The sequence below is a fragment of the Leucoraja erinacea genome, chromosome 18 (genome assembly GCF_028641065.1).
Source record: "Leucoraja erinacea ecotype New England chromosome 18, Leri_hhj_1, whole genome shotgun sequence".
In the NCBI taxonomy this organism is placed as follows: Eukaryota; Metazoa; Chordata; class Chondrichthyes; order Rajiformes; family Rajidae; genus Leucoraja; species Leucoraja erinaceus.
The window spans coordinates 23,901,087-23,917,975 of NC_073394.1; the positions used below are offsets into that span (position 1 = coordinate 23,901,087).

The window sequence follows — 16,889 nt, forward strand, 5'->3', positions numbered from 1 at the left end:
CTCATGGTACACGATAACGTTAACATTTTTGAACCACCTTCATTGCAATTGTCCTGTGGCTGTTTTGTGTCGAGTTTCGTTCAAATTGATGTTATATTTCACGTTATTGACATTTTTAGATTTACGTCCCTCCCCACCCAAACCACCCCCTCCCCTGGTATTTTCCCTTGCAACCCCAGGAAATGCTACACTTGTCGCTTTACCTCCCCCCTCGACTCCATGCAAGGACCCAAGCAGTCTTTCCAGGTGAGGCAGAGGTTCACCTGCACCACCTCCAACCTCATCTATTGCATCCGCTGTTCCAGGTGTCAACTGCTCTACATCAGTGAGACCAAGCGCAGGCTTGGTGATCGCTTCGCCCAACACCTCCGCTGGGTTCGCAATAACCAACCAGATCTCCCGGTGGCTCAGCACTTCAACTCCTCCTCACATTCTGAATCCGACTTTTCTGTCTGGGCCTCTTCCATGGCCAGAGTGAGTCCCACCACAAATTTCAGTACACAGTACCTCATATTTCGCTTGGGTAGTTTACACCCCAGCAGTATGAACATTGGTATGAACATTCTCCAATTTCAGGTAGTTCTTGCTTCCTCCCTCCTTCTCCTCCCCTTCCCAGCTCTCCCACAGCCTACTGTCTCCGCCTCTTCCTTTCTTTTCCCGCCCCCTCCCGACATAATTCTGAAGAAGGGTCATGACCCGAAACGTCGCCTAATCCTTCACTTCACAGATGAAACTCACCTGCTGAGTTTCTCTATCATTTTTGTCTACCACAATAAAGTGCTATTTTGTTTCGTTTTCAGCTTACTGTTGATTCAATTCAGCCAAGCACAAGAAGTGCTCGTTGCCCTGACTGTGAGAAGGCTATTGCCTGGGAACCTTCTGTCCGTGAGATAGATGACATGATGGAAGAAGCCAGGATACGTCTTTTAAAGGCTCAAAAGGTTAAATTACACTCTTTGTCATGTTACAGGTAGTTCTGCTATAACGTGTGTTTCCATATAGCAAATTTGCTGTAATAAGATTGACGAATTGGGGAACACTATTTGTATTATGTGGGCTGAATTGGTTATGATTGGGAACTAGGGAACACTTAAAAATTACTTTGGAAATTGTCAAACTCAAAACAAATTTGACTTTGTTTAAAAAAGTCTAGGGAATAAGAACTGCTTCCATGCATCTTCCTCTCAGTATCATATACCATCGTCTTTAAGTACACAATCTGTCATTTTCACAGCTACTGGCTGTTGAAAATCACACACAATTGCTTCTGTTGACATTTGTACTATGATACTCAATTAAACTATATAACATACAGCCTTTACTATTTTTAGCTTGCAGTAGTAAAAATATATTTATGGCTATTAAAGAGACCTGTATTTTTGAAAATCCTTAGGAAAAAATAATGTTATCATATGGAAACTTACTAATCCCCTTTTCCCCCCATTGACACAATAGATTTTCTTTTACATGAGCTTTCTTAGGAGTATATATTTTTGTGTTATATCTGAATTACCTGTATTTGGATTTATTTTGTGATTGTTGGTAAGTTTGTTGTCTCTTTGCTGATTATTGTTATTCGATATTACTGGCACAAATATTGTAATATTATTTTCTGTTTATTGCAACTGCATTTAGACCAGTTACTGGCGTCAATATAGTGCTGGTATGCTTAATCGTCAAGCCGCACGTGCGCTGATTAGTATCACTGAGAACACAATTGATTCTGGAAGGTAGGAGCATAATGCTAAGAATTCTAAGTACTAGTTTACATTTTTATTTTTGCATTGTGAATTAATTAAGAAGCAAATGTGACTGCACACATAGAAACATAAGGAAAAACCTTGGCATCAAATGCTTTTGGTTGTACATTCAATGCTGTACATTTAAGTATCTTAGATATAAAGTGCTATTAGGGAAGAAGTTTAACTGAAATTCCTTGCATGGGATTAGTTTTACATCTGCCTGACTGTCTGTCTGTTCAAGGAACTATGGCAAAACGGTCACAATAGAGCAAACATTTTTGCAGAATCTTACTCGGCTTTTTTCCATGGTCATCAGTATCAAGTTTCTTCACATTTGATGTTATATTTCACGTTATTGATTTAAAGTTTTAAAAAAGCCAACTTTGAAAATAATAACTGCCTGTGAGTGGGAGACTTTTCTAGCAACTTCCAGTGATGATGACACAATGGCATCTCACAGTCGTCCAATGGGATCTCACTGCCGCGAAGATTCCTGAAATGAATCAGGAAACTGAAAATAACATCGCAATGTGAACTCTGCTGCCAATACAGAAGCTATGAGAGTTGACAGATGGGAGGAAAATTTTTTTTATTTAAACATTGTCTTTAATGGTGAGTGCAAAAGGCAAGAGGTGAGGAAGTGACAGTATAGGGAAAATGAGAGGGAGGGAGAGGTGACAAAGAGACACTGGGATCAGCAGCTTCAAGGGGAGTAAGGAGAGAGTGAGATTTTTGCCCCCCCCCCCCGCACGTGGGATGGATTGATTGGCTAAAGGGAACACTGACCTAAAAGTTGAGCATTTATTGGCTGTGGGAAGCGCCGACTGCCCTCCCACGTGGTAAGGATTGATTGTGTTGGGGGAACGGGTGAGTGGTGGAAACGAGTTCCATTTGAAAAACGGGTGAGTGCTGGAATATTGTGTAGGGAGGAGAGAGGTTGTGGAGGGAGGGAGTGACTGAGAGTAGGGAGTGACTGAGGGCAGGGGAAAGGAGAGGGAGGGAGAGGTAAAGGGAGGAAGTGAGGGGAGAGAAGAAGGAGGGTGAAGAGGAGGGGGAGGGAGTGTTGGGGTATGAGGGGAAATGAGTCGCGCCTGTGCAGTTGGGGCTATGGGTGAATGGTGGAATATTGCGTTGGGCAAATGGGTGATGAGGTGATTGGCTCCGGGGGGTGAGCGTCGAAGCCGTGTTTGGGGAACAGCCCTTCCGTGTGATACCGTGCACCCCATCCCCCCCACTTGGTCTAGTATATTAGTAAATCTCTCGTCTTGTTTCTATCTATCGATCTATGCGTGTGATTTCAAAGGTCTAAAGGTTCTTTATTAGTCACATACACCAATTGGTGTAGTGAAATGTGTATTGCCATTGCAGCACATAAAAATGAAAACAACATAACATAATAATAAAGAAATGTAACATAAAAAAACATCCCCCCCACAATGGTTCCCATTATGAGGGAAGGCACAAAGTCCAGTCCCCATCCCCATGTCCACCCATAGTTGGGGGCCTATTGATGTGATCGATCCTGAAATTACTCCAAAACGATACACGATACCCCTAACACTTTTGCACCATCTTACTCACTATCGTCCTGTGGTGGTCTCTGTCAAGTTTGTTCAGATCGATGTTATATTTTACGTTATCTATCTATCTATCTATCTATCTATCTATCTATCTATCTATCTATCTATCTATCTATCTATCTATCTATCTATCTATCTATCTATCTCAAATCAGTCCGCCTGCAGTACGGATCCCTTCCTGCCTTTCGATTCGTTGACGGCTGCTCCTTCCTCAGCTTCCAACACACTTCGAAACAATGTTGCAAGACAGGAACACTGAACTTTTCACTGCTGCAGCAGGCAGGGATTTTTTTTTAAAGAGGCAGGGCAGTGGTGGAATCTTACTTTTGAGAACGGCTTCAGTTCCATTGGAGGAGACGGGTGCATGGTGGAATATTGGGTTGGGGGATCACACCATTGGGGGAGCAGACCCAACGGGTCTGCACTTGGTCTAGTATATATATAAAACTCAAATCAGTCCGCCTGCAGTACGGCTGCATTTCTTCCTTTGATTCATTGCCACGCCCAATCCAGACGCTCAATCTCCGAGATATTTTCCATTTCGGTAGAGATTTCGCTTTTCTTTCTAAGTATCCGCTCCTCATTTCATTTCGTCGTGTTCAAGTACATGTTTTTAATCAAATCCTTCTCCCCACCCACCCCCAAGTATTTCAAAAATAAACAGGCTTCTCCATTTACATGTCAGCTTCCAACACACTTCGAAACAAAGTTGCAAGAGAGGAACACTGAACTTTTCACTGCTGCAGCAGGCAGGGGAGGGCTGCAATCTTACATTTGGGAACGGGCTCAGTTCCAATGGAGGAGACGGGTGCATGGTGGAATATTGGGTTGGGGGAATCACACCATTGGGGGAGCAGACCCAACGGGTCTGCACTTGGTCTAATATATATATAAAACTCAAATCAGTCCGCCTGCAGTACGGATCCCTTCCTGCCTTTTAATTCGTTGACGGCTGTTCCTTCCTCAGCTTCCAACACACTTCGAAACAATGTTGCAAGACAGGAACACTGAACTTTTCACTGCTGCAGCAGGCAGGGGAGGTGCAATTGAGGGAGGCAGGGGAGTGCTGGAAACTTACATTTGGCAACGGCTTCAGTTCCATTGGAGGAGACGGGTGCATGGTGGAATATTGGGTTGGGGGAAATCACACCATTGGGGGAGCAGACCCAATGGGTCTGCACTTGGTCTAGTTAATATATAAAACTCAAATCCATCCGACGTCCGCCTGCAGTACGGATCCCTTCCTGCCTTTTGATTCGTTGACGGCTGCTCCTTCCTATCAGCTTCCAACACACTTCGAAACAAAGTTGCAAGACAGGAACACTGAACTTTTCACTGCTGCAGCAGGCAGGGATTTTTTTTTAAAGAGGCAGGGCAGTGCTGGAATCTTACTTTTGGGAACGGCTTCAGTTCCATTGGAGGAGACGGGTGCATGGTGGAATATTGGGTTGGGGGATCACACCATTGGGGGAGCAGACCCAACGGGTCTGCACTTGGTCTAGTATATCTATAAAACTCTGGGGCTATCCGTCCGGCTGCCGTCCGGATCCCTTTCTGCCTTTTGATTCGTGCCCGATACTCGCAGATGTCCAATCGGAATGGCCGATGCTCGCAGATGTCCAATCGGAATGGATCCATTTGCATGTACGGCTGCCGGCTGCATTTCTTCCTTTGATTCATTGCCACGCCCAATCCAGACGCTCAATCTCCGAGATCTTTTCCATTTCGGTAGAGATTTCGCTTTTCTTTCTAAGTATCCGCTCTTCATTACATTTCGTCGTGTTGAAGTACAGGTTTTTAATCAAATCCTTCTCCCCCCCCACCCCCAAGTAGTTCAAAAATAAACTGGCTTCTCCATTTACATGTCAGCTTCCAACACACTTCGAAACAAAGTTGCAAGACAGGAACACTCTGAACTTTTCACTGCTGCAGCAGGCAGGGGAGGTGCCATTGGATTTTTTTTTACATCCACTGCTGAGGGAGGGAGGCAGGGCAGTGCTGGAATCTTAATTTTGAGAACGGCTTCGGTTCCATTGGAGGAGACGGGTGCATGGTGAAATCTTGGGTTGGGGGATCACACCATTGGGGGAGCAGACCCAACGGGTCTGCACTTGGTCTAGTAATTTTTACTTTAGAAATTCAAGTTTAAGACAAATTCAGCGTTAAAATACTTGCTGGTTCTGCTTGCAACAAAGCTGCAATCGAGGAACACTCAGTTCTTCCAGCAAGTTTTTAGTTGAACAGGAGGGGGCAATTGCATTCATTTTTAAAGTCCTCGAAGCAAGACGAGGGGGAGGCAGTGCTGGAGGATATGCCCCAATCAGTTGGGGGGCTATAGGTGAGTGATGGAATATGGGGGAACGGTTAAGTGGTAGAATATTATGTTGAGGAACAGGTTGCGTTGGGGGACCTGGCCTCCTGTGGGGGGCCATGGGTGAGTGGTCCACCATTGCGTTGGGGGAACGGGTTGCGTTGGGGGACTAGGCCTCCCGTGTGATAGGGAACCAACTGGTCCCACTTGGTATAGTATATTACTAAAGCTCTCATCTTGTTGTTTCTATCTATTAGCAATGTTACAAAATTTTGAGATTTAAAAAATCAAGTCTGTAATTTATCCCATTAGATAAAGCATAACAAGAAGTTTAATTTGACACCTAATTCACTTTCATATCTCAAGTATTTAAAAAGTTCTGGCCATTTTCATACTCGGAAATTAGCATCTTGTTCCCTATTGATTTTCTATGGACATAACAAAAAAGCTGTGATCGTGTGCAGTCAAAAGCCCATAACCTTCTTAAAAATTAAGAGAACTGAATGAAATTTTCAGTTATCGTAGATTGAACCATTCTGAAACAAATATAAAATAATCTTACTTGGATGACCTGAAATTAAAGCATATAATTAGTTAGTTACCCAAGTGTAGCTAATTTCAACTTCAATTACTAGATCTAAACATCTATCCATTTCTTAATAAATGATTAACATTTTTAAATAGCCTGTGTCCATAAATAATTCACAATAAAACATGATTTTTACATCTCATTTACATCAATTTATAGGGCAAATGGAAGGAATTTAGTGTTCAATTGCTGTAAATTAAAGTCCATTTTAAATCAGCTTTCTAGTGGGTTCCTGTGAACGCGCTGGTTTAGAATGTTCACATTGCGGTAGATTTGTGCCCTCAAATGCCCAGAAAAATACAGCGGGATATAATGGGCCCAAAATGAGCTATTCGCAATATTAAACTTTGTATAAAGGGATCTTAAGAAGCCCTTTTTAATGTAAAAATAAACAGCCTACCTTCTGTTGACTGCTCTATGCGACCCTGACGGCTGCCGGTGGTCGCGGGTTTAGAGATTGATTTTTAAACTACTATAACTATTATACAAGGCCTTTAAAACTAATAATAGCTTTTGCGACGGGGTCTTCCAACGATTTTTCGTTAATAATTAACTAGGCTGAACATCTTCGATTGGAACAGCCTAGAGAAAATCGCGTTTTAAACCCGCCCCCCTCTAAACGGTGCCAAAATCGCGCACACCCGCAGCGACAGATTTTCAGCGACGCTTCAGGTAGGCTTTGCAACATACCTATATCTATGTACACGTATGTATGTGATCCCGGAACTACGCCAAAATTGTACATGATAGCATTAACATTTTTGCACCACCTTACTCACAATTGTCCTGTGGTGGTTTGAGTCAAGTTTTGTTCAGATTTATGTTATATTTTGCAAGTTATTCATAATTTTTAACTTTACAAATTAAAGTTTAAGAAAAATATAGCAGCTATTGGGAACCAAATCCATGCTGGCTCGGCTTGCAGCAAAGTTGCAATCCAGGAACACTCAGTCCTGGCTGAACAGGAGGGAGAGTGCTGGGGGAGTCAGGGGAAGTGCAATTGCATTATTTTTTAAAGTCCTTGAAGCAAAAAGAGGGGAAGACAGTATTGGGGGATATGCCCCTGCACAGTTGGGGGCTATAGGTGAGTGCTGGAATATGGGGGAATGGATGAGTGGTGGAATATTGCGTCGGGAACCGGTTTTGTTGGGGGACCAGGCCTCCCATGGGGGCTATGGGCGAGTGGTCAAATATTGCGATGGGGGAACGGGTTACATTGGGGGACCAGGCCTCCCGTGTGTCGGGTACCCAATGGGTCCCACTTGGTCAAATCTATCTATCTATCTATATACTTTTAAAACTCTGTGTGTGGGTGTATGTCATTTTGGTTTTGCCTTTAACATTTTGATTTTGCCTTTGATTCGTTATTCCGCGAAAACCAGACGCAAAAACGCCGAGAATTTTACCATTTGGCTAGCGATTTTACTTTTACATTCGCATATCCACGCATCATTAAATTTGATCATTTTTCTGTACACATTTTTAATAAAATCCTTCACAAAACTTACTGTTTTCTTTTAATCAGCAGCTGCTGACGTCACAATGCCCACATGCCGACCAATCCAGGCCCACCTGCCTCCAGTATGCCTCCAAGTACGCTCGCGCCACGCCTCCCGAAGCTGGACTCCCGCCCGCACACTCCAACCCCCCACCCCACCTCTCTCCCCATCCTCCGCTTCCTCTTCCCCACCCTTCACCCCCACTCGCCCGCTCCCCCCAGACAGAGCAGAACGCCGGCTGTTGCCAGAACTGCAGCCGCAGTTTTCCCGCTGCAATATTTAGTTTTCAGCTTCTGGCAACTATACCCGTCCAGCCTGCTTCAGGGGAGAAGAGATAAGGCGACGGGCGGGGCGGGGTAAAAGGCGGGGAGGGGGGAGGGAGGGAGGGAGGGAGCAGCCACCCGCTATAATAGGCGCAGTGGTCCATCCAATAGTGAACCCTGCTGCTGCTCACAGTCTCTGATGGGGCCACTTTCACAGACTTAACCGTAAGCGGCCCCTGCGTTTAACTCGGCATCTGATGGGGATGAGGAGGCTTCCAGAGGGAAGGCAGGAACATCTTACAATCCGTCAGGAGAGGGGCTCCGTTAATGGATTCATTCTACAGTGAGCTCAGTACGGTAACAAGGCCCCCTCTCCTCTCCCCCTCTCCTCCCCCCCCCCACCCTTCTCCCCCCCCCCCTTCTCAACCCCCCCATTCTTCTCCCCCCCCTTCTTCTCTCCCCCCCTTCTCTCTCCCCCCCTTCTTCCTCCCCTTCTCTTCCCCCCCTTCTCTTCCCCCCTTCTCTTCCCCCCTTCTTCTCCCCCTCTTCTTCTACCCCCCTTCTTCACCCCCCCCCTTCTTCTCCCCCCCTTCTTCTCCTCCCCTTCTCTCTATCCCCCCCTCACCCCTTCGCTCCTCCCATCCATATCTCCCCCTCTCATCTGTCACCCCCTCCCTCTCTCACCCCTCACCCCTCCCTCCCTCCTCTCACGCCTACACCCTCTCACCCCTCCCCCTCCCCCTCTAATATCAAGGGGGTAGTTAGTGTGTGTGACGCCGCATGCCCCCTCCCCCGCAACCACACTTTGGGGAAACAGACCCAACGGGTCTGCACTTGGTCTAGTACATAACTAAAACTCTGATCTTTGCGTGGTTTTTGTATTTGCACAAAAACGGTATTACGATTTCTCATCAGCTCACTCGCCGTTCTCCTGTGCTGCAAGTGCAACAAGTTTGTTCCGATTGGCCGTATATTGTAAAAGTTAGCGAGGTTTAAAAAATTTAAAAAACGCGCATGCGCAGATCGATCACCTCTCCTGCCAGTCAACGCTGCGCAGATTGGTCTCTTCTCCTGTCACTCGGCAGGACTGTCCGCCCCTTCCTGCGTCATCATGTCTTTACTGGAGCTGAGGATGGCCGGCGGATGTCTCCAAACGGACACAATTTTCACAGGGACCGGAAGCAACCCGGCCCGGCACGGAGTCGCAGATGTCGCCAAAGGGAAAGCGGCGAGTCTGATCCCGGCAGAGGAGAGCGTCCAGTGCCTGCTGTAAGTCCTAAACGCACCACCATCGCAATACCCCGCGGCTCCATCCCCTACCCCTCTGGTCGCCCTTGCTGGCTCCTGACCCTCCTCCCCTGTGATACCCCCTTCTCCCCATGGCTCTTCCCTGTTTTTTCTTTGAGCTGTCCCCCCGCCCACATGCCCGCGCAGCCGTAGCGGTTGGTGCTTCCGGGCCAATCTGAAGCCTGGCTCTAAGGGCGCCGACCGCTGATGCTCCTCTGCGGCACGCAAGAAGAGAGAGGAGCAGCAACCTCGAGATCCTGGGGAAGAGAGGGGGGAGTAGGGATGGCAGAGGAGAGGGGTGAGGGAGGGAGTGACTGGGGTGAGGAAGGGATTGGGGAGGGTAGAAGGAGAGGGAAAAGAAGAGCGGGGAGGTGGGGAGGAGGGAGAATGGAGGGGGAGGTAGGGAATAGAGGGAGAGGAGGGCAGTGGAGAAGGTGAGGAAGGATAGTGGGGGGATAGGGAAGGTGAGGAGTGGGGGAGGTGGGTATGGAGGGATAGGAGGGGGGCAGGGAGGGGAGAGGTTAGGGAGGGAGGGAGTGACTGAGGGTAGGGGAAAGGAGAGGGAGAGGTGAGGGAGCGATTGTGGAGGGGAGGGTGAAGAGGAGGGGGCGAGAGTGCTAAGGAAGAGAAGAAATGGGCTGCGCCTGTGCAGTTGGGGCTGTGGGTGAGTGGTGGAATATTGCGTTGAGGGATCAAGCCTGTCTGACAGGGACCCAATGGGTCCCACTTAATCTTGTATATTACTACCACTCTCATCTTGTTGTTTCTGTGTCTGTGTGTGTTTGTCTGAACTGTGCTCCCGGAACTATGCCAAAACAGTACACGACAGGGCTACAATTTGGCCCATCTTACTCACCATTGTCCTGGCATGTGGTGTATCATGTTTTGTTCAGATTGATGGTATAATGTACAAGTTATTTGCATTATAAACTTTACAAAATCTAGTTCAAAATCACTTGAACTTGCACTGGCAGTTAGCAGCTATGACATCACAATGGGATCTAATTTACATAAACTGCCCGTCAGCAGTGTCCCACCCCACGATGACGTCACAATGGGATCTAATTTACATAAACTGCCCGTCAGCAGTGTCCCACCCCACGATGACGTCACAATGGGATCTAATTTACATAAACTGCCCGTCAGCAGTGTCCCACCCCACAATTACGTCGCAATGGGATCTCATTTACATTAAACAAAGCAGTCCGTTTTTAAAAACACAGCATTCAGATTGATGTTATATTTTGAACTTAAAAATTAAATTTTCACTTTAAAAAATCAAACTTTTCACTTTAAAACTTGCCCTGTCTGTTACAATATTACCAAATGACATAACACCCAGTGAGCTATGTTTTACATTGTTGTAGGGAGAGAGGGGGAGGGGGGCAGGACTCCCAGTGCAATGAGAAATGTGTATCATTGTTGGAAGGAGAGGGAGGGAGTGGGGGAGGGGAGGATTGTTGTTTCATGTTATTTTAACATTGTGTTTAGTGGAGGAGTGGGATAGGGGAGTGGTGGGGGATAGAGGGAGAGGAGGGATGTAGGGGGGGGGAGAGGTTATGGAGAGGAAGTGACTGAGGGTAGGGGAAAGGAAAGGGAGGGAGAGCTGGGAGGGGAGGAGCAGACAGGAAAGAAGAGGGAGGATGAAGAGGAGAGGGGATAGAAGAGGGAGGATGAAGAGGAGGGGGAGGGAGTGCTGGGGGATATGGGGAAATGAGCCATGCCTGAGCAGTTGGGGGCTGTGGGTGAGTGGTGGAATATTGTGTTGGGGGAACGACTGAGTGGTGGAACATTGCATTGGGGGAACGGGGCCACACGGGTCCCACTTGGTCTAGTATCTATCTATCTATGTATGGTATTACTAAAACTCTCATCTTAACCACTTCCGGTTTGCTTTTAAAAATAAATTGCTGTAAAACGGTACCCTTTATCGCTAGGATTTTTTCCCCACCTTACCGTTCTCCTTGGCTCCAGGCGCACCAAGTTTGGTTCCCATCGGTGGAAGTTTACAAAGGTTATGAAGGTTTAGAAAAATCGTGAGATCAGCAGTCTTCTTGCCTGTCAGTCACCATGAAGGTAACGCCCCTTCCGGCACCCGTTGGAGAATGAAGCCCCGGAGGCAGAGCCGAGTCCAAGAAGCTGCCCGTCCGAGAAGCCGCTGAGAATAAACCTGAAGCAGTGGAGAGTGGGCTGTGTTCCCTCCCCCCTCCCCCACACACACACTTCCCCCTCCCCCACACGCATTCCCCCCTCCCCCACACACACACTCCCCCTCCCCCACACACACACACACCCCGTCTCCCGCACACCCCCCCGCTCCCCACACACCTTCCCCCCCCTCCCCCACACACACCCTTCCCCCAAAAACACCCTTCCGCCAGCCCCCGCCTGAAGCCGTCCCCCTCCCCTGGCTTCCCAATGGTTCCCACAAATCCTCGTATATTACTAAAACTCTAATCTTGTTTGTTTCTATGTCTGTCTTTGTGCGTGCGTGCGTGTCTGTGATTATGCCAAAACGGTACACGTCAGCGCTACAATTTTTGGACCACCTTACCATTGTCAACAAATGTAGGTTCCTTGCAGTCAGAAACAGGTGAATTGATCATGGGGAACAAGGACATGGCAGACCAATTGAATAACTAACGAAGACAAATAATCTGCCGGAAATAGCAGGGGACCGGGGGTCAGATGGAGGAACCGAGTGAAATCCAGGTTAGCTGGGAAGTGGTGTTAGATAAATTGAATGGATTAAAGGCCGATAAATCCCCAGAGCCAGATTGTCCTCATCCCAGAGTACTTAAGGAAGTAGTCCCAGAAATAGTGGATGCATTAGTGATAATTTTTCAAGACTCTTTAGATTCTGGAGTAGTTCCTGAGAATTGGAGGGAAGCTAATGTAACCCCACTTTTTAAAAAGGGAGGGAGAGAGAAAACGGGGAATTACAGACCAGTTAGTCTAAAGTCGGTAGTGGGGAAACTGCTAGAATCAGTTATTAAAGATGGGATAGCAGCACATTTGGAAAGTGGTGAAATCATTGGACAAAGTCAGCATGGATTTATGAAAGGTAAATCATGTCTGACGAATCTTATAGAATCTTTTGCGGATGTAACTAGTAGAGTGGAAAAGGGAGAACCAGTGGATGTGTTATATCTGGACTTTCAGAAGGCTTTCGACAAGGTCCCACTTAAGAGATTAGTATACAAACTTAAAGCACATGGTATTGGGGGTTCAGTATTGATGTGGATAGAGAACTGGCTGGCAGACAGAAAGCAAAGTGCTGAGACCCCAGCTATTTACGATATATATTAATGATTTGGACGAGGGAATTGAATGCAACATCTCCAAGTTTGCGGATGACACAAAGCTGGGGGGCAGTGTTAGCTGTGTGGAGGATGCTAGGAGGCTGCAAGGTGACTTGGATAGGCTGGGTGAGTGGGCAAATGCATGACAGATGCAGTATAATATAGATAAATGTGAGGTTATCCACTTTGGTGGCAAAAACAGGAAAGTAGACTATTATCTGAACGGTGGCCGATTAGGAAAGGGGGAGATGCAAGGAGACCTGGGTGTCATGGTACACCAGTCATTAAAATTAGGCGTGCAGGTGCAGCAGGCAGTGAAGAAGGCAAATGGTATGTTAGCATTCATAGCAAAAGGATTTGAGTATAGGAGCAGGGGGGTTCTACTGCAGTTGCACCGGGTCTTGGTGAGACCACACCTGGAGTATTGTGTACAGTTTTGGTCTCCTAATCTGAGGAAAGACATTCTTGCCATAGAGGGAGTACAGAGAAGGTTCACCAGACTGATTCCTGGGATGTCAGGACTTTCATATGAAGAAAGACTGGATAGACTCGGTTTGTACTCGCTAGAATTTAGAAGATTGAGGGGGGATCTTATAGTAACTTACAAAATTCTTAAGGGGTTGGACAGACTAGATGCAGGAAGATTGTTCCCGATGTTGGGGAAGTCCAGAACAAGGGGTCACAGTTTAAGGATAAGGGGGAAATCTATTAGGACCGAGATGAGGAAAACATTTTTCACACAGTGAGTGGTGAATCTCTGGAATTCTCTGCAACAGAAGGTAGTTGAGGTTGATAATTAATATATATTAATTATATTGGCTAATTAAATTTATATTAGCCAATATATTCATTGGCTATATTTAAGAGGGAGTTAGATGTGGCCCTTGTGGCTAAAGGGATCAGGGGGTATGGAGAGAAGGCAGGTACAGGATACTGAGTTGGATGATCAGCCATGATCATATTGAATGGCGGTGCAGGCTCGAAGGGCCGAATGGCCTACTCCTGCACCTATTTTCTATGTCATGTGGTTATGATGTATCAAGTTTCGTTCAGATTGATGGTATATTTTACAAGTTATTGACATTTTAAAGTTTACAAAACCCCACATTGAAAAAATCTCTTCCATCTGCATTGGCAGTTAACAGCGTATGACATCACAATGGGATATGCCGTCACAATGGGATCTCATTTACATAAACTGCCCACTGTCCGTCAGCAGTGTTCCACACAAAATGACATCACAATGGGATCTCATTTACATAAAAAAAAACACAGCAGCTTCCACCTCACAATGATGTCGAGGGGGGTATGGAGGGGAGAGGGGTTATGGAGGGTGGGAGGGATATAGTCACTGAGGGGAGAGGTCAGGGGGGGGAGTCGGGGAGGGGAGGAGAGGGGAAATAAGGGGGGGGGGTGAAGAGGAGGGGGGGGAGGGAGTGCTGTGGAATGAGGGGGAATGGAGGAGGAAAGGGGTAGGAAGAGGGATGGCGGGGTGCAGTTGTGCAGTTGCCGTGACTTGTGTCACAACGGGGATCTGTGGCGTCACAACGGGAACCCGTCAACCACGCCTGCGGAGTTGGGAACTATGGGTGAGTGGTGGAATATTGCGTTGAATGACCAACCCTCCCGTGTGACATGGACCCAACGGGTCCCACTTTGTCTAGTTAAATAATATAATAATGGCCTGTCAGTTGGTCAATAACTAGTATTCTTTGGAAAACATGTACATAACAACCACTTGAGAGTTTTTTCTGCTTTCTTGGAAATTAGCCACTAAGTTGCCAAGGAACTCATTTAAATTTATTAAAGTGGGATTCAGCGACATTGGAATGTCAACATTCTGGTGAGACATACATGGCCGTCCGAAGGGGGGGTACGATGGGTGTGGTTGCATCCCCCTTTTTTTCCAGAGTAAAAAAAATCCAGAGGAAAAAAAAAATGGATCGCAATCAGTGTTTCCACTTTGAAGGAAATTACCCAAAATTCTGGTTCCGGCCCGCGGGATGATTTGGGGGAAAAAAAATATTGGCGACCATCCGCGTCTGCGCAGTAGGGGGAGGCCGGTGATGCAGTAGCGACGCAAAATTACGCCGTCCTGCGCCTGTGCAGTAGGCCCCAGGCGGGATCAGATCACCACCATTTTCACTGCACACAATCATGCATCGCCTCGACGCCTCATGCCTAGTCTGGGTGAGTGGGGCCGTGGAATATTGCGTTGCGGGAAGGGAGTCTATGTTTTTTACCGAGAGTGTCAAACTGGCTGCGAAGAGTCCAGCGTTGGAGGGTCCATCCAGTGTAATTCAAGTATGGACAGAGAGGGATGCAACATCCAAAAAAGTCATTCAATAGTGGCTGTGTAATTTTCCTTTTGGACAGATATATGGCAGTAAAACCCTGTTGACCTATTACTCTCTTGGTATTATTATAAGATAGATCAAACAGGCAGATTTTCCAAATAATATTTCTCTTGTCTGCACAGGGCCACCAAGCCTACCTTGATCTGCCCTGGAAGTGATTACATGCTAGTTGTCTACTTAAAAGTACATGTATCCTTCCTTAATTGGTTTATGAGTTGCAGAGTTCTGTAGGAAATCAAATATTTTTTTTATTGCTGTGTGTTTATTGAGTACAACATAATTAGAAACCAGATTTAATAGTTACAATATATTTTTCTTTCTATTTAGGTTCATGACAGTAATAGATGTGAAGAAACAATGGGAAGCTAAAGGAATTTTTGTTGCTATAAGGCAAAAGCTAGAAGATTGGATGTATAATGTCAAAGTGGACAAATATAAACCATCAAAGCAAGTAGAATATTTTTAAACAATATATTTTCTGTAGCTATGCTGGATACATGAACATTATCATGAACATTGTCTTTTTTAATTATAATAGTTGCTTTGTCATGCAATGACCAATCATAAACAGTAAAGGAGACTGCAGATGCTGGAATCTTGAGCAAAAAAATATAGTGCAATAGGAACTCAGCGGGTCAGACAGCATCTGTGGAGGGAATGGACCAATGATGTTGGGGATTTAATGGGCCGAATGGCCTAATTATACTCCTGCCACTTACGACCTTATGATCTGGGACCCTTCTTCAGACTTAGACCCAAAACTCCATTCATTCTCAGATGCTGTCTGACTGACTGAGTTCCTGCAGCACTTTGTTTATTGCTCATAAAAAAGTAAAGCATTTGTTGCACAGTGGTTCTAAATCAAGAAGGAGGAAACTATAAAATGATAATAGCACAGCAACAAGATCATAATTAATACCAGGTTTTGAGTGGCAAAACTTTGAATAGCAGGATGACAAATCTATGCTCTTTAGTGTCTGGTGTTTGAGTGTCCACAGTTCAGATTGAATGTGGAAGTAATCTGAGCAGATAGATGAATCCTTGTGCTCACCTTAGTTTGTGTACTTCCAAAAGAGAAAATCCAGTTATTACCCCCTCACATTCAATAGCATTACCATCACTGAATATCTTAGGAGTTACCATTGTCCAGACACTGAACTGGAGCAGCCCCTATAACACAATGTGTGGATATACCTACAATGCAGCATTTGTGGGTATATCCCGACCTCATGGACTGTCATGGTTGAAGAACTTAGCTTACCACCATCTTCTTTAGCATAGGTAGGGATGGCCAAGAAAATAAACCCTTCAATGAATAAAAAAATGGGCCTCAACAATGCTGCTAAATATTTGCACGACAAATCTGTTATTTAACAGTAAGAAGGAACCCCTAGTTATCAACAGCTGATTTGTATTAAGGATTTACTTGAAAGTTTGCTTGATTGATAGGAATGCTGGTTGTCAAACTTTTGGTTTACATTTGCAAACCTCATCAACATTTCTGAAGTTTACAGAAATTTGTGATAGATAGAAGAATTGTAACCTGGAAGTTGGATCACATGGCAATTTTTTATGATCCAAATTTTATTTTAACTGGTTTATTGCAGGATTGTTCATATCTGGGTAAAATTACAGCAATTGTGAAATTGAATTGGGTATTTCTCTGTATAATTCCACAGTAGTTGACCTGCCTTTTTCCTGGTATCAGGCAAGCACACAACGATATTGTACCTCCACATAATGTACATTTCTTCCTTTGCAAAACTTGGAACACAAAGATCCACAGCAATTATAATGAAAGACTCTCTGAATAATGTAGTGGAATGGTTTCACTTAAACTTGGAGAACATATTATAGTGTTCTTTTCTTTGTATTTAGTAGAACATTCGACTGACCTCAGAAGATTTGGGCAACTTCATAATCTAATGCACACAGCTCAGCTATTTTCCAAAGTCCACA

General features: G+C 45.6%; 1 protein-coding gene across 10 annotated transcripts in view; it reads left to right on the forward strand.

The window, feature by feature from the left end:
- The window catches only part of LOC129705798 (sodium/hydrogen exchanger 10-like), a 147,689-nt gene that overhangs the window by 68,888 nt on the left and 61,912 nt on the right, over positions 1 to 16,889 (forward strand). For all 10 annotated transcript variants that reach the window (XM_055649609.1, XM_055649611.1, XM_055649610.1 and 7 more), the window contains 2 exons: positions 801 to 941; positions 1,636 to 1,730. In XM_055649609.1, coding sequence (XP_055505584.1) covers positions 801 to 941; positions 1,636 to 1,730 — 236 coding nt within the window. The remainder of the gene's footprint in view (positions 1 to 800; positions 942 to 1,635; positions 1,731 to 16,889) is intronic.